Genomic DNA, 23,516 nt, shown 5'->3' with positions numbered 1-23,516 from the left:
CATACATCTCAGGACAGCAGTGCTGTCTGCCTAGGAGGGCTGAACAGAAATACTGCAGTTCCAAGCGGCAGGAGCTGTTGGGCTCCACACCCAGAATTTACTGAGGGACCAAGTCTACTTTAAGTTTTGGAACTACAGGTTTAACAGTTGTCTGCCCCTGAATCCCAGAACAACCTCAGCACAGGTTTGCCTCTCTCTGCTTACATTAGCGCCCAAACCACAAGCTAATAGAATTCAGAAGACATTTAAGAGCTGAGTTTGAGAATTCCAGAGGGAGAACCTGAAATTTCTTGGTCGGTTTAAGTGTGGTTTATGCTATTTAACAATCCTTATACTTTTATGTAAATCTCCCCCAAATAAGCAAACAGATTGAATATATATATATGTATATATTCATTTTGATTACTTAAGCTGGATGGGAACCTGAAAGCCTCCTCCTCAGAGAGAAACTTCAAAGGGGGCATTGTCCAAGTGTTACAGCCTGAGTTTAACAAGGCTCCTTCTACGCGAGTTGGTTGGGTTGAAAGGCAATAACGACCCTGAGCAGGGCCCACCCTTGTACGCCACTTGTATGTTGGTTGGCAGCTGCAGAGCTTCAGTTACTCTCTTCTGCACTACAGATGGTTGTCCTTAAAGTTCTGCCTGACCCTCCACTGCTTACCTTTGAGTGTTTTTCAAAGTGAGGCAAGGACCTGTTTTCAAAGCCATCTGGCACCCGGGAGCCACTGATGGCTTGCTGTCCCACACAGGCAATCATCTGTGATATGTTAATGAAGGAACCTGGGGAAGCAGGTCAGGAATGTAACGTCATTACTGACATAACACTAACTGAAGTGCGAGCAGATCCTTGAAATAAAACAGGAAGCAGTGCAGCCCAGCCCCTTCCCCACAGTAAGGTCACAGCCTAGGAGAGAGCTCAGTAACAGGGCACAGCCTAGGGGGGAGCTCAGAACAGGGCACAGCCTAGGGGGGAGCTCAGGAACAGGGCACAGCCTAGGGGGGAGCTCAGGAACAGGGCACAGCCTAGGGGGGAGCTCAGGAACAGGGCACAGCCTAGGGGAGAGCTCAGGAACAGGGGAGGCTGGGCAAGGGCTAGAGGTGCTCGGGAGCAGCGGGCACGTCTGGGTTGGAGGCAAGACTTCAGGTGCCTCTTCAAGAGCAACCAGGTTAGACTTCTGGAGGACATGACGACTCAGACGTAAAACAGGTGGGGGAGGAATTCCAAAGTGGGGGCAGGGGGGGTGGGAAGCAAAGACACAGGAATGGGAAAGGGTGGGGCAAGTGCAAGGAGCAAAAAGTAGAATATTGGGGTGAAAGGCAGCAAAGTTAAAGAATTTAAACTTTATCTGTAAAACATTTTCAGAAATAGGGGAAGCATGGAGGTTTTGAATTTGCGCACAGTATCATGAAATCTAATGGTTTAAGGTCCTGGGTAGGTGTGAAATTAAAAGTATTTTGCTTCATCACTAAATACTATATATATATATTTTTAAAAGTTGTTTTAAAGTTGCTCAAAACATCCTCAAACTTAGAAACCCACACACATTACCAAGAAGTTCCTCTAGAATATTAAACTCCCCAAAATGCAAATAGTTCTTTTTCTATATACAGCTGATCCCTGAATAACGTGAGGGTGAGGGGCATCAGCTGCCTGCAGTCAAAAATCCATATGTACCTGAAGTCAGCCCTCACATACGTGGATTCCCAACTGTGGATCGAAAATAGTTGATTTTTTTTGTTTTTAAAAACAACATATGAGTGAACCTGATTTAAAAAGATTTGCCTCTATAAACAAAAGGTCTGTTTGAAGTTATGATTCCTACATTTTCCAGAACAGAACCAGCCAGTCCTTATGGCAACACAACGATGGCAGCGGCCAGAGCACTCACCTTTGGAGCCGCACAGAGCCATGGTGAGGGGACTGTTGCTCTTGTCCAGCTCCCGGAGGCAGGCGCTGCCCGCATGGTCTCGGATCACCGACAGCTCCTTCAGGATCAGAGCCTGGTGGGAGAAAGGGAGGCGTGGGAGTGATCCTCATTGGCTCTGCTGATCACAAATGTACAATTTAAGGAAATTTGAAAAAAATTTAAGATGTCAGATTTCCAAAAGATAGAGGTTTCAGAGCCTTGGAAGACCAGGATGCCCTATATGTACAGACCAACATCTTCCACAAGGCTCCAAATCAGTGTGTTAGGTAAGGATGATTAGTAACAAAACCCCGAGCAACCCTTTCATTGGCAGTAAGGAGAATGCGCGTGGCTGTGTGCACAGAACCACACGACACATATCAGCAAGTCTATCGCTGTGCACACACATGCCTGAGGAAATGTGCACAGTGGAAGACAATGCCTGTACTATTTATAAAATGTGTCTAGTTTTTCTTGCCAAGAACACATTTGAACTCCCACAGTGAGCCGTGCGATGAGGTGACTCCCCAGGAATGCTCTAGTCCTCCAGCTCATCCACACTGTCCTTCCTCAACTCCCAACTCAGGAGGCTGAGTCACTTAGGGTCACGGTTCCAGTAAAAGTGAGTCCTGCTGCGGCCTCAAGTAATTCTCTAGATGAGAACCTTCCATTTCTCCCCCCTACCCCCTCTCTAAAATTTAAGTGAGCTTAAGACTGAGCTAGTAATAGTAAGGGTGACTACCTCACACAACCCTGCTTTAAAAATTTACTTCATCAGAAAACTTCTTACTGCTTAAACAGCCTTTCCTCCGGAGAGCCAGGCAAACCCCGCTGAGACAGACTGCTGACCAGGCTGCTTCAGAGAACACGCAGGGCTCTCAAAGGGTGGTTGCAATTCTGACTCTGACATGTGCTGGTCCTGTTCTCAGCTAACCTAGTTTCCAAGGGGGGCGGGCGGAGGGGCAGCACTCTGGTACATGACTCTTGATATAATTTTCCATCTTCTGTATCCAAGTCTCTTTCAAAGACCATCCATTTAAACAGTGGCAGTGCCAGCCTCTAGGCCAGTGGTTCTCAACCTTCTGGCCCTTTAAATACAGTTCCTCATGTTGTGACCCAACCATAAAATTATTTTCGTTGCTACTTCATAACTGTAATGTTGCTACTGCTATGAATCGTCATGTAAATATCTGATATGCAGGATGGTCTTAGGCGACCCCTGTGAAAGGGTCTTTCGACCGCCAAAGGGGTCGCAACCCACAGGTTGAGAACCCCTGCTCTAGGCGAAGGATGTAGGAAACCGATAGGGCAGAAGCACTTTACCAGCTCTAGAAGGGCCAAGTGTGATGTCTGAACACAAGCAGCCCGGGCGGCCAAATGAACAGATAGGGCTGTGTCTTCACCACCTAGAATGTGACAGCTGAGCGGGGTATAAGGGGCCTGATCGAAGGCTCTACCCTCATTAAACACACACAAGCAGCACAGGGCCAAGACGAGGCTGAATCACTGCCTCTGCTTCCCTCTCCCCTCTGCTTCCCTCTCCCCTCTGCTACCTTCTCTCTATAGCTGACAGCACATCCCAGGAGCACAAAGTGGCGGAACTGACCACCCGAAGAGCCAGACTCACCTCCAGAGTCTCCTCCGCAGTGCAGCCAGGCTGCTGCTGCAGTTTGCCCGTGTTTAGGGCTTCGATGTACTCATCACATTTTTTGTAGCCAGCGTTCAGCAACTCATTCTTGGCCTTTAGCCCAATTGAGAATCCACGGTTTGCTGTGGAATAGTTGATAGGTAAAGCAAGAGAGGGTTCATGGATGTTAGTCAAACTACTATGTGGAAACAAGTTTATGCCTTCAGAGAATCTGTCATAATTAAATTACATTAAAACTTACTGTATCAAATAAGCAATCAAAAAACTTACTGTATCAGTCCCTAGGGAGTGACACAATCCAGACTAAGACTCACTTCTCTCGAGTGGGGAGCACGGCATGTCCCACCTGCCTATGGAAAGTGTGCCGTCTGACTTCTGGTTCTCGGAGAGCATCGTAGGGACTTAGATTTTGCCCCATGCCCCCAAATACTGGTTTCTCTTTTCAGAAATCATCCCAAAACACAGAGAGCAAGAAACAAATGTAAACTCCACCTTGACGGAACTATGCACCAGCAATAATTCTAGCCCCAATAGATGTAGAAAGTGAGCAGATGAGAGGTCGGGAGTAAGATGCCTACAAGTGGCTATGGAAATGAGGACCAATGGGAAGGCTCAGAAACTAGATCACCAGGCTCTGCAGATGCTAGAGCTGGTATATGTGTTGGAAACAGAAACCCAGTGTCAAGTCTGCACAAAAAACAGACCCAGGGTCTTATCCCTGTGGGAGATGGGAGTTTATTACCCAAAAAAATTCAAGTAGAGAGAGTCTGGATTGGGGGATACTAGGTGCAGACAGATGGGGCTGACTGCCAATCAGGCACTGAGGGAAGGTCTTCATATTCCACAGCGAAGGTTCCTTAGCCCCTTTCCCTGTCCAGATCCCAAAATCCCAGCAGCCAGGTCTCCATCCTAGGGAAGGAGGTTGAGATTGAAAGATGTCTCTGGAGAAACCAAGTCATGACTAATAGGGATATTGGGCAGTTCCTAAATCAAAAAGCTGGTTTCCAGCTCAATTAATAAACTGAGAGATCTATCAGCCAATCAGCTCCATTTCCAATCAGTGTTTTTGTGCCTCACTCATAAAATATGAATGACAGCCAGGGAACCAGATATTTGAGGAAACTCATTACCATGAAAGACAGAAGACAACAAACACACAGAAAAAAGAAATTAAAAGAATATTCAGGGAGCAAATAAAACAAAACTGAGTAATATTCTCTCACAGTAATAGAGAGGATATATCTGGGGAGCAAGAACAGGAAGCCTTGCCCTAGCCTGTTTGGCTCAATGGATAGAACATCAGCCTGCAATTGAAGGGTCCTGGGTTCGAGTCTGGTCAAGGGCCTGTACTTTGGTTGCAGGCTCCCGGCCCTGGTTGGGGACATGCCAGAGGCAACCAATTGATGTGTCTCTCTCACATTGGTGTTTCTCTCTGTCTTTCCCTCTCCCTTCCACTCTCTCTAAAAAGCAATGGAAAAATATCGAGTGAGGATTAAAAAAAAGAAAAGGAAGCCTTAAGAAAAAAGGAGCCCGGCCAGTGTAGCGCAGCGGTTGAGCATCAACCCAGGAATCAAGAGGCCACCAGTTCGATTCCTGGTCAGGGCATATGCCAGGGTACATGCCAGGGTTGTGGTCTCGATCCCCAGTAGGAGGCATGCAGGAGGCAGCTGATCAATGATGTTTCTCTCTCATCGATGTTCCTATCTCTCTACCCCCCCCCCGCCCCCACAAAAAATAAATAAAAACAAAAAAAAGAAAAAAGGAAAGAACTACCTGAGGATAAAAACAGTGGTTGGAAATTAAATATATGATAGTGAAAAATAAGTTTACATCAATAGGAGTGTTAAAAGATAATATAAAATCAGAAATAAAAAATAAAAAAGGAAAAGAAGATTAAATCAGAGAGAGAGAGTCAATCCAGGAGCTCTAGTAGACAATTAAGAGAAATGCCAAAAAGAAAGAACGAGGAAGTAAAGGAGAGAATATTATCAGAAAAATCTATAATAATAAAAGCGTAATATGCTAATTAGACCGGACAGCTGAACGACCTTCCGGACATCCTTCCAGATGACCTTCTGGACGAAGCCCGGGCTGTGAGGGCCGAGCCCCTTGCACAAATTTCGTGCATCAGGCCTCTAGTAATACAAGAAAATTTCCAGAACTGAAGGACAAATAATTGTAGATTAAGAGAATTTACAGAGTGCTCAGCACAATGAATGGTAAAATACCCATACCAAAGATGTACCATTGTGAACTTTCAGAATGCCAAAACCAAAGAGAGGATTCTTAAAGTTTCCAGAATAAAAAGACAATTCAATACAAAAATTTGGGTGTAAGATAGAAATACACTTTAATAGCAACGCTGGCAGCTAGAATAGAATAGAGCAATATCCTCAAAATTCTAAGGTTAAATAATTTTCAACTGACAATTCTATACCCAGCCAATGAATCAATCAAGTTAAGAGTAGACTAAAGATGTTTGGGGGCAGTAAAGATCTCCTGACTCATGGCAAGCTCAAAACATGAGCAAACACAGGAAATAGAACAGTGCCAGGGGAGTAGGGAAATACTGAGAAATCTGGTAGGGCTGAATCATGGAAGGCCCAGAGGGTACAGTGAGTGCACAGGAACCTTGGAAGCAGCCCACAAAAGGCTCTTTATGTAACACAATCCTATCTGGTAGGCAACAGGGAGCCCTTATAGATTTGACAAGAGACTAAAAAGCAACGCAAATGTGCAGCCCAATTAGTTAGTATCACACTCATTTCACTGAGGAAAGCATAATGTTTAGCTTGGAATAGATATGTGTATGTGTGTGGGGTGAGAAAGGGGGATTAAACAATAGCAGAAGAAACCCCTAAGACCCAGAAAATACGGCATTAAAATGAGGATGCTGAGATACTCACAGAGGTAGACAGGAGCCAGCCTGGCAAGCCTTGACATGGCATCGGCAGCTTCATTCTGTCCCCAGTCTCGCAGCAAAATGTAAAAAATATTGTTCTTGGACCCTGATCCCAGTGTTCCTTTGTCCATGCTGCCACTCATCAGCTCACTGTTCTGGATAGTGACATCTGCAAGGATAACAGTGACTATGCATTTAAACAGACAATTAATACACCTTTTTTCATTCCAAAAAGCATTGGAGGTAGTTGAGAAAACTTGTTTCCATATTTAAAGTTAAAGCAGAGCAAGTGGAAATTCTCCTCAAAAAGAGGAATCTAGCATCTTTTAAGAAGCATTAAAGGCCCAATTAGTTACCTTATAGTCCTAACTCTGAAATGTACTAGTTAGCCCTCATTCTCTTCATCTGTGAACTGTGAAAGACAACATCAAGCACTTGCTATCTCTATGTCATGGGGATATTTTGGGCATCAATGACATCGTGTATAGCAAAGTTCTTTTAACCAAAGTGTAGAGCACTGTGTTGTTCGTCTAAGACAGTGGTCGGCAAACTGCGGCTTGCGAGCCACACGCGGCTCTTTGGCCCCTTGAGTGTGGCCACGAAGTTCCAATCACACTGTACATGCATGCCCGCATGTGGTATTTTGTGGAGGGGCCGCAGTTTGCCAACCACTGGTCTAAGATATTGGAAACTAACAGGGACACCATTGTGAAGAGCTTATGTAACCAAAAGAAGTGAAATTCTTATCTAGAAATAAACAAAACACAATCTAAAACATCAAGCTAGCGGCCGGTTTTGCTCAGTGGATAGAGCGTCGGCCCACAGACTAAAGGGTCCTGGGTTTGATTCGGGTCAAGGGTACATACCCAAAAAACAAAAGAGGCAGAATAAAAGAAATTGCATTAAATGGCAGGCTCGATCCCCAGCCCTAGTGGGGGAGGGGGGGCAACCAATCAATGTGTCTCTCTAACATCAATGTTTCTCTCTGTGTCTCTCCACATCCATTCTACTCTCTAAAAAAAAATCAATGAAAAAATATCTTAGGGTGAGGATTAAAATAAATAAATACATAAATAAATAAATAAATAAATAAATACCACGATGCTTTAAAAAATAAAAACCAAAATAAAACAACAAGCCAAAATATCTAAAAATCCTGGGAGCCTATTTTCAAAGTAATGATTATAAATCTGAGAAAAACTAATGCTCTACAAAACATTTCACCTTCATTACAAGACAGCAGAAACCTTGACTTTCAGAGAGACTCACAGAGTCTTATAGATCCATTTCCTGTCACAAGGCCTTGCTAGCAAAGCCCATTCTTGTTAGCAGCCTAAGATAAACTAAGGAGCTCATGCCAGAAAGGAAACGCTGGCTCGATGGCACTGGTCTGTAGACCAAACTTTGAGCTGCATTCGTCTACATGACTCAGTTGGCTTGCACTTACATAAATCTGTTAACATCTATTCTTCATGTTATCAGAAAATTCACTAACCAGGTGAGGCAGGAAAAAAACTTCGTATTTTTTGTTATACGTTTTAGTCATACTTTTAGTCAATGAACACATTTTTTGGACATAAAATAAGAAATTAGATGCCTTAAGTAATGAGACTCTGGTTGATGAAAACAACAACAAAAAACAACTCAAAAAAACAAGAGGCAGAATAAAAGAAACGGCATTAAATGACAGAAACTAAATCAATGTCAGCTCAATAAATTTAATTAAGACCAAAAAAAAAAAAAGGCAGAAACCAGTCACTTAAGACAAAATGCATGTGGTGAAAAACATTCTAATCACTGGCCCATGTGTCTACAGGTTCTCTACCTTAGAGAAATAGAAAATCACATCTGAGCCCGGCCAGCATGGCTCAGTGGTTGAGCATTGACCTGTAAACCAGGAGGTCACGGTTCAATTCCCAGTAGGGCACATGCCCAGGTTGCGGGCTCGATCCCCAGTGGGGAGTGTGCAGGAGGCAGCCAATCAATGATTCTCTCTCATCACTGAAGTTTCTCTCTCTCCCCCTCTCCCTTCCTCTCTGAAATTAGTAAAATCATATTTAAAAAAAAACAAGAAAATCACATCTGAGAGGAGAATCATCAGCTACATTTCCCTGAAGAACAAATTTCCTGCCTCAGGCTAAGGCCTTAGAGAAACACTAAATTTGCTTTTCTGACCCTCCTCCCCCGTTTGCTTTAACTCACAGGAATCATTGACACAGAGGTCTTCTCCTTTGCCACAGTACTGCTTGCCCTTGGTTCGAAGGTTGGCCCTCACTGGATTGTCATCACTAGGTCTGAGGATGACACTGAAGATCTGCTTTCCTGTCCACAGGGTGACAGGCTGGAGGAGGAAAGGAAGGCAGAGCATCAGCTGGCCAAGCCTGGTCTGGACCACCTTTCATGTAAATAAGACAAGACTACAGCGATCACATGCAAACCCAGCACCGGCATGGGTACATCCATATGGACATATGGGGATGGACACGCACGCACACCTGTGTACACACACACACACATACACCTGTGTACATACATACACAGCTCCTGCACAAACCTTTAATATTGTAGGAGGCGGGAGACGAACTTTAATTTTCTCATCCTTGCCCACCAGTATTGAAGCAATGATTTGGCATGCCTTGGCTCGGTCAAAGAAAGTGTCCTTAAGAGTAAGGAGATAGGCACCTAAAAGTGTTAAACACACGCACACATAAAGGAATGAAACTGTGAGAAAATCACATTTCAATTTTAAAGTTGAGATTCCTACCAGCATCTCCTACTGATGTCTTTATCTCTCTCTCCCTCTCCCTTCCTCTCTGAAATCAATAAAAATATATTAAAAATAAATATGGACTATTACTTAAAAAGTGACAAAACATACAGCTGCTTACTGGCTCTCCCCCTCCAGCTAGAATTTAGGCTCCATGAGTAAAAGGAGTTTGATTTACTCACTGCTGTATCCCCAGGGCTTAGAAACATGTTTGGTCTATGCAGGAGCTCAACAAATGCTTGTTGATTCAATGAACAATCAACCAATACAAAACATCTCAAAAATAAGTTCACAATTAAACTTAGTAAACAAACAACAGAATGAAACACAGGCAATTAAATAGCTTTGCAAGTTCTCATATAAAACCATTGTGAACACGAACCATTTTCCACAGTCTCCTTTTAAGTGAATTTCACAAACCCACCTGTTAGAAAATCCTGAATAGCAGCAATTAGTGGTTCTCCGTTCCTTGGAGTTACAAGATTTGCTTTAGTCTGAAGGAAAAATGGATACAGTAGGTTAGCCATCCTTGGAGGCATGATGCAGTCCAAAGATCTGCATGCCAAGGCCGAGAAATCGAAGCCAGGAGCCTTAATCCCAGCTTTGTCACTAATTTCCAGTTCCTCATCTGTCGAGCAGAGAGAAGAAATACCAGCAAGGCAGACCTCAGAGGTTCCTACCAGCACTAAATTAGTAAAACACCAAGTTAAGTTGTTTCAGATTCCTGTAAAGAACTCTGCCATCTAAGACTTTATTGTTTTTGATAAATGCACTTCTCCAAAGAAATTCACTTCTACGAATGAGTAGTACTGTGTCATCTTTGAAGTGAATCAATTCCACACTTCTTCACAACAATGGCAGAAATGTTCAATTTCTCTTGAGACAAAAAGTTCTAACAAAAAACAATTCAGCAACAAGATTTAACTAAAATTCAATGAGTGCCACATTGGGCAAAAAAGGAAGCTGTTGTCCAACACATGGGTAGGTTTACAGAGGTTCTGGGTCAGAGTGCACTGCTCAACTCTTGATGCGGACTTGCAGGCATTCTGGGCCTCCTCACCCACAGTGAAAGGCCCTCCAAGGCAGAGACCTTGCCTGCCTTCTTCTGAGCCACTGCCCAGAGCAGTGATCCGCACCGGGCAGGAGACAGCTGCTCACTTCTGGTTAAGAGAATTTCTCTGGGGTGGACAGCAAGTGGCCTGGGTGGGCGTAGGGTGCGCAAGCCCATATGTGCACATTTTGGAGAAGTTTCCTGGGCAATTTGGGCCACATTTAAGCTAGAGCCCCACCTGCTCCAGGAGACAGGACTGCTGGTCAGTGCAGTAGATCAGCAGTCGCCAACCGGTGGTCCACGGACCACTAGTGGTCTGTGAGGTCCAAAAGGCTGGCGACCGCTGCAGTAGACAACTTTCTCACAGAAACTGAGGGATTTGTCCAAATAGTAATTATGGATTCCTCCACCCAATATTCTTGAAGCCTGCATTTTAGTGTTTTCATTTTTAACCAGTGAAATATGTTGTTATAACAAAATGTCTAACAAAAAGGATCTATAATAGCAAAGTCAATGGCAAAGTCTAACTGGCTGCAGGCTGATAACTATTATCACTAGTAACATTACTTTTTAATTATAAAAATAAGATATATCCATTATTAAAAAATCTAAAAACATAGACCATAAAAACATCAAAACTCAATGTGTCGAACTGCCAAGCAAAAGCATCTACCGTTTTAAGACTTAGCATATAACCCTTCTAACTTTTTGCTATAAACGTTTTTACAAACATATAGGCAACTACTTATCAAACAACTATGTCATCATTTTTAAGAGAACACAAAGGGTTTCATTGTATGAATGTGACACAATTTAACAAAACCAATTTCTTTTCTGGGCACTGCTTGTGTTCTGTGATTGCAAATAATTTGCAAGTCTAATGACTTCCTCTGGAGAGGTTCCTAGAAGTGAGAGTGCCAGTCAGGATGAATGACTGTACTGACCTATTCACCCTTTGACTATAGGAGCGCAGAACAAGAACTCATTCACGGCTGTCCATCCTCCACCAACCACGTACCCATCAACCATCTTGTCCTCTTGTATCAACCACCAATTCCCAACACAGCCCTCATCACCACTGCTACAGACACTGAGGCACAGGAGAAAACAGGCCACGTTCTTGTTTCCCCAAGTGTGATTGTATCTTTGCAGCTGCTGCTCCTCTGCTTGAATTATTCTTTCCCGGACAGACCCACTGGTCATTCTCCCACTTCTTTCAGAACCTGGTTCATGTGACCGTTCTAGTGGTCCTCCCAGACTATCCTAAAACAGACCCCCTTCATGCTCTTTCATCCTTACCCTGCCTGATCCTTTTCTTCCTAGCACTTTTAACCACCTGACATTTTATATTTGTTATTCTCTATCTCTCCCCATTCGAATAGGAAGGAAAGCAAGAACTTGACTTCGCCACTCACTGCTATGTTCCTAGAAGAGTGTTTGGCACACAGTAGTGCTCAATCAGCATCAACTAAATCTTTTTAATAGGCCAAGGAGTCCAGAGAAATAATTTAAAAGAAGACTCTAAATGCACAAAGATGGCCCTTGAGGGACTAACTCTCAAAACAAAACAAGAAAAGCACCTTCAATTTTCAACACCAGAGGGAAGATGAGTCATGGTGTGCTAACGTGGTGAAATGCCGTAAAGCCATTATGATCAATCACGAGGACTCTATAGCAAGTTGGTATTTATAATACGTTAAGCAGAAAAAAGGAAAAGAAAGGCTATTTAACCATGACAACAACCATCTATATTCATGGATAAGGAACAAACTGATTAAAGAGGTGGAAATAAAGAAAGCTGTGATGTGTAGAAACTCTACCTTATTTAAATAACTTCCATTACTTTGCTAGAACGTTTGAATAAATAAGAATCAATGTTTCAAAAAAGTTGAAGACTTCAGTCTATTTTAGCACATAAATTTCTCAGAATTATTTAACTCTCCAAAGGATAATTTAAACATGTATAAACAATATATGATAAATTAAATATTTCATTTATTAGAAAAGATATATCACCCAGCTAGAGTGGCTGAATGGTTGAGCTGGATCGATTCCCAGTCAGGGCACATGCCTGGGTTTGCAGGTTTGATCCCCAGTAGGAGGCATGCAGGAGGCAGCCAATCGATGATGTTTCTCTCATCGATGTTTCTACCTCTCTATCTATCCCTCTCCCTAAAAATCAATAAAAACATATTTTAAAAACACAAAAAGATATGTCAACTCCTGCCATGAAGAGCTCTAGCAAAGGCTACGAATGTAGCCCCTGCTTGCTGTCCCACCAAATCCACACGGACTTTAATATTTAATAGATCTGCTTGCAGAACCTAATCGCCTTTACTTGAGAATCAATACTAACACCATAAACCAAAATAGATTAGAAGAATCATATCAGAAATAGTATTTTTGGAGGAAGGAACACTTAAGACTACAAGATACATCAGTTCATAATACAGAAAATTAGGATACTAGAAAAAAGAAAGACCTAAGTTCTGAAAACCCAACAGGTAGGACCATTGAGTTTAGGAGGGAAGAGCCTACCCAGCAGGCACCCGGGCCACTGTGCTCTGGCGGGTTCAGGAGCGAACAGCACACACAGTGCAAGAGTTAGAGCCCAACTGTGACTCCTCAGGACCAGGCACCAGCCTCACTCATCACCGGCCTCCCCTGGCACCCAATGGGCACTCCTTACCCGTTAATAAGAAAATGGTGATACGAGTCATTACAAAAACAACGGTTTAGTGTGCCCTCCAGAAGACAAAGAAGTACTGCTACATTTTGGGAAGGTTTCCATTCAGAATGTTCAATACAATATACTGGTGCTTAAAGAATCTTTAGCTACTAGAAAATCCATGTATGCAGAACCATCTTTTCCCATGATACCCAACAGCTGATTGCTACGCTCTCTCATCTTTTCATAAATGGTGCTCACATATCCATTTTCTCTCAGGAACCAACATTATAGGTCAGGAAACATCAACTCCCCCCAATAAGCCCCTATCACAGACACCATCTCACACACTAGAAGGTGTTTCCCAACAGGGCCCGATCCCTTTTCCTACCCTCATGGAGCTGTAAGCTGGGCCGCCCCACTCTACGTACCCCCATTAGAACAAGGGCCTCTGCTTTAGCTTCTTCTGTTTGTGGAAGATGAAGATTCATCTCATCGCCATCAAAATCCGCATTGTAGGGTGTACACACACACTCGTTAAATCTGAAGGTCCGATGGGGCTTGACCCTGGCCTGTGGAACACAAAACAAGAGGAGGGCTTAGTCAATGATCCAAAAGCTTCTTAGTTATTAAAAAACTAGAGGCCCGATGCACGAAATTCGTGCAAAGGACTTGGCCCTCGCAGCCCTGGCTTCGTCTGGAAGGTCTTCTGGATGGTCGTTCTGCTGTTCGGTCTAATTAGCATATTAGCTCTTTATTATATAGGAGGATGGCTTCATGGAAAACCAGAAAATGTAGATTAAGAAAATAAATCTCTAGTGTGTTCTCTCGAGTGACTCACTCACCTGTGGACTCACTCACCATGGCCAATGTAGGGAACTTGTTTTACCGCTGGAGGCAAACACCAGCACCGGAGCCACATGAAGGCCCCCCGGCCCATGACATCACAGTTTGATATCAGTAAAATTTATGACAGTTAATTAAAACACACAGACTACATAAACCGATGAGTTTATAATGACAATGAAGGAAGAGAAATCCAAAATAAGCAAATAAAGAATCTAAAACAACCGAATGGGAAGTAACTGAACACCAACTTTTTACTTCCCAAACTGACAATAAAGGAAAAAGAATTAGGTATTTAGGCTGCTTTTCCTTTATGAATTGTATTTCTAGACAAGCAGATAGCTCTACTTTTTTAGTACAAGAATCCTTTGTAATAAATGTGAAATAATTGATATATTTCACCATTTTGCAGCCCTAATGAAATAATGTAGGCAATGATCATAAATGAACAAAACTATTAGCAGAAAGGTTGATGAGGAGCCTTTCAAAGAAGACATCAGATGAATCCTTATACTTTTCAGCTTAAGTAAGAATGGGACATTCAGATAACATGTGCCTCTTCAAATAGCCCTCCTGAAAGTAGCCGGCACCACCCACAGTCATTCTTGTCAAAAAGTTGAACCTGCATCTGATCACGTCTTGGGAGCTAATTTCCAGTTTACAGAAATACAAGGAAGAATAAAGAAACACTTAACTCCATACCTATACAAACTGAGAACATGGGACATTCTCTAAGACAAATAACATGGTTGTTTCAACAATGACATTACAACTTAAAAAAGGAGGGAGGACTGTTCCAGATCAACAGAGACCTTAGATACGTATCATCCAAATGTAACATGTAGACTCTGCATCCTGATCCGAACAAACTAGCTGCAAGTTTTTAGTTTGTTTAGGGAATCTGACTGTGAACTGGGCACTAGACACTGACAAATAAAGAGTGACTGTTCGTTTTGTGAGGTGTGACAATGGCACTGTGGTTACTATGTGTGCCTTACACAGTAAACTGAATACACATGGAAAAAGACATGGCATCTGGGTTCATCAAAGAAAAGAGGAAGATATACAAGTGAGGCCAAATCAAGAAAACTGAATAAAGAGGATGGGAATATGAGAGTTCACAATAGTATTCTTTGAATATTTAAAAATTTCTTTTAAAAAAATGTTCCAAAGATAAGCAGAAGCTTCTAGAAAAGGAAGGCTTCTGTTTCCCCCTAGATCCCATAATCATATCCTCATAAATCATAAACTGCTGCTTTGGTATTTCACTGTTAGGCAATATATTCACAAACTACTGAAAAATGGAATCCAGAAAAACCTGACTTTCAGAGCTTGTTTAAACACTGTTTACAAATGCTCATGGTTCAATGGCTTTGAAGATGGGAGAATTAATGAATATTTAACAAATTAAAGTTGCACCTCATTTCCATTTTAAATTTCCAGAAAAAGAAACTGCTGCTGTTGCAAAATGGAATCACCAAAAAAATATGGTTTAGGGTCTTAGTTGGAGAACTACTGCAAAGAAAAATATTTTAAGCATTTTAGTTTCTTAGTTAATATGCTAAGTTAAATCAAAAGTCAAATTTTTTATCATGTCTATTTTACATAAGTTTGTGCACATATATATGTATATATTTTAGTTTGCAAGTGAAATCATGCTAGTCACTTTCACACTAATTTTCAATTAGTTCCTCTCTGTTTAAGTGTATGAATATTACATTATAAATATTAAAAACATTGAAGAAAAGCTTGAAATTTAAGTTTCCCTCAAATTAAAAAGTGAGAGATGCCCTAACCGGTTTGGCTCAGTGGATAGAGCGTCGGCCTGCGGACTGAAAGGTCCCAGGTTCGATTCCGGTCAAGGGCATGTACCTTGGTTGCGGGCACATCCCCAGTGGGAGGTGTGCAGGAGGCAGCTGATCGATGTTTCTCTCCCATCGATGTTTCTTAACTCTCTATCCCTCTCCCTTCCTCTCTGTAAAAAATCAATAAAATATATTTAAAAAAAAAAAAAGTGAGAGAAAAGGAAAAGCAGGTTATGAAAATCAGAGATTACTGGCAATTTTAATTTTAGAAGTCTGGAATTTAGCATTGTTTACAGCATATTTCCACTCCACAGAAAATAAGACCAGAACCGCACACTCACCAGGTGCGCCATGATGCTCAGCTTGTGCAGCGAGGGCTGCCGGTTGAACAGCACCACATCCCCGTCTATGAGGTGTCTCTCCACAATGTCCCCGTACTTGAGCTCCTGAGCCATCTTTTCCCTATTTCCGTATTTCAAAAACCTGTGCACACAATAATACACATGATATGTGAGAGCAAGGTCTCCTCACCGTTTCTCCCCCTTCATATCAGAATTCAAATTCTAAAATGATCATATTTCTTCACTCTAAGGTGCCCCTCGAGGCATCAATTAAACTATGACAAGCTGATCGTAAGACACAGGTTCATTTCTCCCAATGTGCTTTGTCCACCTAGATCCAGTGTCTCTAAATGCTAAGAAACAAATGAACACTTCACGTATATTCAATCACCAAATAGGGCAAATGGTATACCCAGACTCACTGCAATTTAAACACATACTTTCCACATGCTAAATACCCCAAAACTGTACTCAGGACTGCATTCTGTGGCTAACCATGGCAACAGTGACCTTGGTCATGAGATACACCCAGCCAGACTGGGAAAGCGTTACCTTTTCATCTGCGTGTGTCTCTGCTGAATGAAATTGGCTCCTGGGTGAACTTCAGGTCCATTTTGAACCAGTTTCCTCAAAAAGTTAATGTTTGCTTTGTTTACCTGCAGGACCACAAAGAGATGCTATTAGATTATACTTCCTATACTTCTAGTTATTCAATACACTGAATTGTGCCTCAATTCACTTCCTTTGTGTGGTTCTAGGAGGGAGAACGGCAGCGCCCTGTGCATCCTGCTGCCTAGGGTCATGTGTATAATGACAATGGACTGGCATACAGGAGCCCAGGTTCTAGTCCAAACTTGGTCACTCACTCATGGATGACACAGCCAAGACCTTCACTCGCCTTTGGTATCCCCATCAGAAAAGAGCGTGGCTGGACTGATCTGTAGGAACATTCCAGCACATACTGTGATCTTCAAAAAGGTGCCCACTTCATCTGCCATGATTTACCATGGGCTTCTAAGGTTTCAAAGTGGTGACACTAGCACAGAGGCCCTGGTCTGCAACACTGTCCTACAACCTGCAGGACTACAGTCTCCTGGGACACCCATCTCAGAGCAGGAAACTTTGAATCATCAGAAACTCAACTGAGGACACTTCCTGTAAGTTTTACCAGAACCGTCTATGATCTGGCCAATTATGAATCTCAAAGGCAAAGCCAATTAATAGCCTCCTGATATTAGGCCTTGTACACGTCAGTTAAAAAAGGGTACCGTGTAGTTTACACTCATGGTGAGTGTGCACTGAGGTAGAGTGGTGCAGCCTTTCTGGTTATGCATCAATAGCCTTAAAATACTCAAAGCCTTGACTCGGTGATTTTTAAAAATAAAAATTCATCCCACCCTGGCCGGTTTTGCTCAGTAGATAGAGCATTGGCCTGTGGATTAAAGGGTGCTGGGTTCAATTTTGGTCAAGGGCACAAACCCAGGTTGTGGGCTCGGTCCCTAGTGGAGGGGTGTGCAGGAGGCAGCCAATTAATGATTCCCTCTCAACATCGATGTATCTCTCTCTCTTGACCTCCCTGAAATCAATAAAAATATATCATATCTAATAAATCAGGAATATGCAAATTGACCCTCACGCCGTCGCAAAGATGGCGGCACCCATATCCAATAAGGAGGGAATATGCTAATTGACTGCCCCACCCTCAAAGATGGCGGCACCCAGTCCCCTAGGGCCAGCCCGAGGCACAGGCAACCCTCAGATGGCGGCTGCCCAGCCGCCCAGGGCCGGCCCAAAGCTCAGGTAACCAGGGCCGGCGAGGCTTGAGCTGCTGGCAGCGGCAGCAGCAGAGGTGTGATGGGGGTGTCGCCTTCCCCAATCTCCGGGTTGCCTCCCACCCCCTGAGGGCTCCCGGACTGTGAGAGGGGACAGGCCAGGCTGAAGGACCCCCACTCCAGTGCATGAATTTTCATGCACCGGGCCTCTAGTGTATATAAAAAATTCTCACTTAAAAAATAAACAAAAATCCATCCCAAGAAAATGAACTGTGTGTGGTGTTTATCATTTAGCTCCTCTAAAACATGAGGTATGAAGCAACATAGAAAGATGTTAGAGATGATAGTCCTTGGGAAAAAAGTTGCAGAACAGTACATTTAATGTATCTGTGAGTACATACACAGTTCTGCTTGTACTACATATAGCGATGCATATGTAAAACATGAAACAAACAGGAAAGATACCTATACTAACACATGCCAAATTGTGCATTGAGGGGGACTACGGGGGATTTTCCAGTCTGTTGTTTGGCATCTTAAACTATAATGTAAAGGACTGGATTCGAAACACAGAATCAAGCAGCTGAATGGTACTTACTTTCTCAGGAAAAGTTAGGATTTTGGCCACATGAACTGGCACAGCTACCTCATCAATCCGGAGGTTGGGGTCAGGTGAGATGACAGTTCTGCCAGAAAAATCCACCCTCTTTCCTGAGAGGTTGCCTCTAAATCGACCTAAATAAATAAAAATGTGTCACAGGTCTCCATGTCACAAGGAAAATCTGTGATCCCCAATTAGATAAGCTGGTCATGCATTTGAAAACAAGCAAGCACACAAGCAAGCAAAGGCAGTCAACTGCCTCCTGCACATTTTGTTGGCAACATACCCTGTTTTCCCTTCAGGCGCTGGACAAAACCCCGGGTCCATTTCTTGGGCGCCATGTTGAGGGGGATGCCTGAGAGCTCGCTGTTGATGTAGAGGGCACACTGCAGCTGCAAGAAGTCCCAGTCTTCCATGATCATCTGGGTCTTGGCTCCTGATATCCGATGCTAAAAAGGAGCAGAGAAAAAACAGAAACGAGCCTCGTCATCTTGACTTTCTTGCTCACAAGTGTTTGCATAGAGATATGCTAATGGGAAGCACTGACCTTTTTAATGACATCATTTAGGAAAATGATTTCTGTCAATTTCATTGTCAGATCATCTTCATTGGTGCCAGACTTCAAATCACTCACGACGGAGGGTCTGATGCACAAGGGGGGCACTAAAAGTCGCGTGAGGATCAAATCGGAGGGCTTTCCAGCTTCTGGGTTCATCAGAAGAAGAGGGACATCTTCAGCTGGGATTTGCTTAAATAAATTCAGAACTACTAAGGGATTCAAGTTTTCCTATGGACAGGAAAGAGATACATTAATTTCCATAGCTTGAGCAAGGGCTTACTCTCCATACTCTCTAGCCTATTCACCACTTAGAGTAAGTGTAAGTGATGACAGATTTCTGCTAATATGCTATATTGTGAGAGCCCTTAAAATATGCATACTTTTTATTCCAATTATTTAAACCAATAATTCCACTTCCCATAATTATTCCAAAGGGGATGATTAAAAATTAACATAAAGATTATGTTCACTAAAGCTGTCCTTAATAGTGAAGTTGGAAACAGCCTGACTGACAGGTTACTGGCTAGATAAAATCATACATCGAACATTACGAAGCCATTAAAAAAAAAAAAGACACTATAGAATGCAGCTATTGCCATGAAAGATGTTCACAAAATACTGGTAAATGAAATAAGCATGTGTACAATATGATCTCATTTAGGATGTACATCTATACAGAAAAGAGGAAATGGAAGTTTACCAAGGTTTTAACAGTGCTATCTTTCAGTGAGTGGAATTATAATCGGTTTGCTTCTATTTTCACATTTAAATTTTCTGTAGTGAACTCACATTGGTCTCTATTAACTTCATTTAATAGAAGTGCCATGCTGTAACAACTTACTCATAATTTAAGAACTAGGCAAATTATCAGATAGTCAAAGATCAAAGGGAAGAATGATCAGCTTGTGTCTTGTTGCTGCTTATTGATTTTTCTTGGAATCAAAGATCATGTGACTGCAAATATATGCTACATGCAGAATTTGCTCTGCATAACTTAATGAGAAGGGGAAGACAGTTAAGGAAGAAATGTCTGAACAGCTACTGCCCTCAGAACAGTGCCGCAAAACAAACTTACTGCCGTCCCATCCTGGAGGAAATGGCAGTGAAGTCGGGAAAAGGAAACTTTTCCAATCCACATCCTCACCGGAAAAATAACTCCCTTCCTCAGTTTCCCTGTCTCCCAGCAATGGGCACCTCACTACCACCTGCAGCAGTTGGGGTGGGGGGGTGGGGGGGTGGGATCTAAAACTGTTCATAGCATTGTAGGAAGGGGATGAAGGCCAGCCATCCCCTGGAGTACCAGTCAGTACTAGACGAGAACATCATGGGCTGAAGGCCGTCCAGGAGGGCAGGAGGACTGGCAAGAGTCTGGAAGCCATTTCTCTGCGAGAGCAGCTACTCCAAGAGTGATAACCCAACTGCCTCCCTGGAGGCTCCTGGAGGAGGCTGGTGACTTATTCCGCTCTCACCAGGAAGCAGAAATCAGGGACCCATGAAGACAGCAGAGAAGGACTGTTCTGCACAGGGCAGAGCATCCCAGCGGCTAGAGCTCTAGTGTGGGCTGCTTTTGGGTGGTGGTGAGGGAACATGTCCGGCAGGATGGCAGCCAGGGCAGCCTGTCACCCAGTCTGCCAGGGACATCATGGAATGCATTTCACCTGGTGGGGAGACAAGACTGATGGCATCTTAGGAGGTACTTTTGTCTGCAGATCCACCAACCCTGGATTTACATTACAATCACGAATGGACAGACAGTAGTCTTCCGGGGATAGAGTCCAGAACCTCTGTTCAGTTCAATTCCTACATGGTGTGTAACCCAGACTCAATCACGCTGTGCTGCCCATAAAGGCATGGGGTTCCTTTCCTGAAAAGGAAATGAACTAGGGCCAGCTGATGATTTCAGGGACCCTGCCAGGCTCCAAGCACCACAACTGGCATCAAACAGGACCTCAGAAACATGGATCTTGTTACGGACCAAGCTTAAGCAGAAGAAACCACCAAAAGTACATGACAGAGCACAAGTGTTATACAAGACACAGAAGCTGTACACATGGGGAGGCAAGGCTGAGAGCTCAAAGGGGGTCCAGACAGCAGAGCAGGCTGCACAGAAGCAGCGAAGGCTGGGAATTCTGGTGACGCTGAGGAGGGAAGGGAGGCGTCATTAAGCTGAAGGGACACTGAGTCTGAGCACAGCAGAGGTGGGAGGAAACCTCCTCGTCTTTATCACAATTGTTACTACAGGACTGTTAGTGGCAGTGGAAACTACTGCTGCAACTGGGCAACATGCTCTACGCACTTGTATGTGTCAGATACTGTGCTAAGCACTGGATCTGGAATCATCTCTTAATCCTCACGAAAGCCCTAAAGCAGATACTCTTGTAATCCCTGCTCTGTAGCTGAGGATACTGAGGTACAGGTTGGGTCATGTGTCTGAGATCATGGAAATGATAAGGAGCGAAGCTGGGCTCTAATCTCAGGTCTGTCTGACCCCACAGACAAAGCTCGTAACCACTACCCTAAACCACCTCTAGGGTGTCAGCCTGGGTAAAGTGGAGTGGGGGCACGGGGAGGTGGTGGCAGTGGGGGAGTGTCCCAAGGGCCCAGCTTAATGCACCAGGTAAGTGGCTCTTAAATGGAGGGGATCCTTCCTAGGCCAAGTCACGTAGGAGACTTTTCCAAACCAGATGCCTCCGGCCCTAGAGGAGGATCACTCCTGTGGAAGCGTCAGAAGAGCGGTCCTTGGAAGTGAGGACAGTGCCGCAGGTTCTGGGCAGAGAGGCAGCAGGGGAAAGTGCCAGTGAGATGCCAGGGAGGCTGATCTGAGAGCAGCAGAGTGACTACGGGGGAACACAAGTAAGACTGCACCCAAGAAAGCCCGGGCATCCTCATGCAAACTGACCAAGGCTGCTTGCCAGGCTTCGGACAGCTTTCTGCCTCGCACACCCATCTCCACAGTGGCGGGTCATCAATTCCGGTCCACTCTTACTGTCCACTCTGAGTCTGGCCTCAGGCTCCACCATCACTACCCAAGTTCAGGGTTGGTTTCCCCTTTTTTCAATTCAAAGCATAATTTACACATAGGAAATTGCCCAAATCTTAGATATTTTTAAACTTCTACATGCGTACACCTGTGTGCATACATATTACCATTCAGATCAAGATACAGAGTATTTCCATCTCTCCAGAAAGCACCTGGTGCTCCTTTCCCAGCCAGTGTCTCGCCCTCACCACAGGGTAACGGCTCTCCCAACATCCACTCCCACAGAGGAGCCTCGCCTGTTTTTGGACTTGATCTAAATGGGTCGGACGCTAGGTACTCTTGTACACAGCTTCTTCCTTGCAGCAGGACTCTGAGAGTCAGCCAGGATGTGAGTCAGGAGTTATTTCTTTCATTGCACTATATTCACTTGTTTGGACATACAATTTATTTATCCTCCTGTTCACAGGCATTTGGGATGTTTCCAATTTTGCCTTTTACTAATAAAGCTGCAAGAAACATTTTGGTACAAATATTGTGTACATACATATACACTCATTTCTTTTGAGGATATACCTAAAAGTAAAATTGCTAGACCACATGTAGGTTTAACTTGATAAGAAATTGCCAAACTTGTTCAGAGTGGCGGTAACATTTTACACTTCCACATCAATATATGTGTCAGACCCTTCCCTATACTTGGTTTTCAGTTTTTTTACATTTTAATTTTTCTGGGAAGGTGTGTGTATATTTTAATTAGCATTTCCCTGGTGACCAATAACATTGAGCAACTTTTCATTTATTTATAGGCCATTTGGATACATCCTGTTATGATGTATCCAAATGGCCTATACAACTTTTCGGCCAATTCAAGTCTTGCTCCCACCTTTTAAAATTAGGTGGGTTTTGCCCAGCCAGTGTGGCGCAGTGGTTGAGCATTGACCCAAGAACCAGGAGGTCAGGGCACATGCCCTGGTTGTGGGCTCGACCCCCAGTATGGGGTGTGCAGGAGGCAACCGATCAATCATGCTCTCTCATCATTGATGTTTCTCTCTCCCCCTCTCCCTTCCTCTCTCTGAAACCAATCAGGTCGTTTTTTTCCTTAGCGATTTGTAAAAGCTGTTTCCTGTGTTCTGGCAACGAGAGTCCTTTGTCAGGATTTAGGAATTGTGACTGCTTTCTCCCAGTCGAGACCTGCCTTTTCCCTTTCGTCATGGTGTTTTCTCAAGAGCAGCCAGGTGTTTTGAAAACCTCACCATTTATTCATCATTTCCCTCCCTGCTCAAAACCTTCAGTGGCTCCACACGCCCCGAGCAGGAGGGCCTCCGCCCAGTGCTCTCAGTTGGCCGTCGTGGGCCTGCAAGCCAACTGCCTGGCAAGAGCTCCCGCCCCCTCCTCACTGCCATCTTGGGCAATGCTGTCCTGGAAGTGTATTGTGGGATTAAGTACAAGATCGGGCAAAGCAGGCTTAGTTGTTTGTATGGACAATAACACAATCATTAGTAGATAATAATACAAGAACAAACTGTTTTGCGTACTCAAAGCTGTAATCCTCCTTCTGCATGAGCTAATCCATCTGAAGAACTAGGAACAGGGTTGGGCGTGACAGCAGTCACTAAACGCGAGGTGCTTTTCCATCGCTCCCCGGTCTTTCAAAGAGAGCCTCCGCCAC

The 23,516-nt window shown here is 43.7% G+C and overlaps 1 protein-coding gene across 1 annotated transcript in view; it reads right to left on the bottom strand.

Moving 5' to 3' along the window:
- Positions 1-23,516, bottom strand: part of POLR3A (RNA polymerase III subunit A) — a 45,748-nt gene that overhangs the window by 17,025 nt on the left and 5,207 nt on the right. Inside the window, exons 6-18 of the mRNA XM_006090174.3 lie at positions 18,856-19,095; positions 18,595-18,757; positions 18,306-18,442; positions 16,488-16,591; positions 15,936-16,077; positions 13,375-13,515; positions 9,649-9,718; positions 9,012-9,139; positions 8,660-8,798; positions 6,462-6,626; positions 3,535-3,677; positions 1,890-2,001; positions 662-780 (exon numbers count right to left, since the gene is read on the bottom strand). Coding sequence (XP_006090236.1) covers positions 662-780; positions 1,890-2,001; positions 3,535-3,677; positions 6,462-6,626; positions 8,660-8,798; positions 9,012-9,139; positions 9,649-9,718; positions 13,375-13,515; positions 15,936-16,077; positions 16,488-16,591; positions 18,306-18,442; positions 18,595-18,757; positions 18,856-19,095 — 1,803 coding nt within the window. The remainder of the gene's footprint in view (positions 1-661; positions 781-1,889; positions 2,002-3,534; positions 3,678-6,461; positions 6,627-8,659; positions 8,799-9,011; positions 9,140-9,648; positions 9,719-13,374; positions 13,516-15,935; positions 16,078-16,487; positions 16,592-18,305; positions 18,443-18,594; positions 18,758-18,855; positions 19,096-23,516) is intronic.

The sequence above is a fragment of the Myotis lucifugus genome, unplaced genomic scaffold (assembly GCF_000147115.1).
Source record: "Myotis lucifugus unplaced genomic scaffold, Myoluc2.0 scaffold_69, whole genome shotgun sequence".
In the NCBI taxonomy this organism is placed as follows: Eukaryota; Metazoa; Chordata; class Mammalia; order Chiroptera; family Vespertilionidae; genus Myotis; species Myotis lucifugus.
The sequence above is the reverse complement of the archived record's forward strand: the minus strand, read 5'-3'. Positions and strand labels throughout refer to the sequence as shown.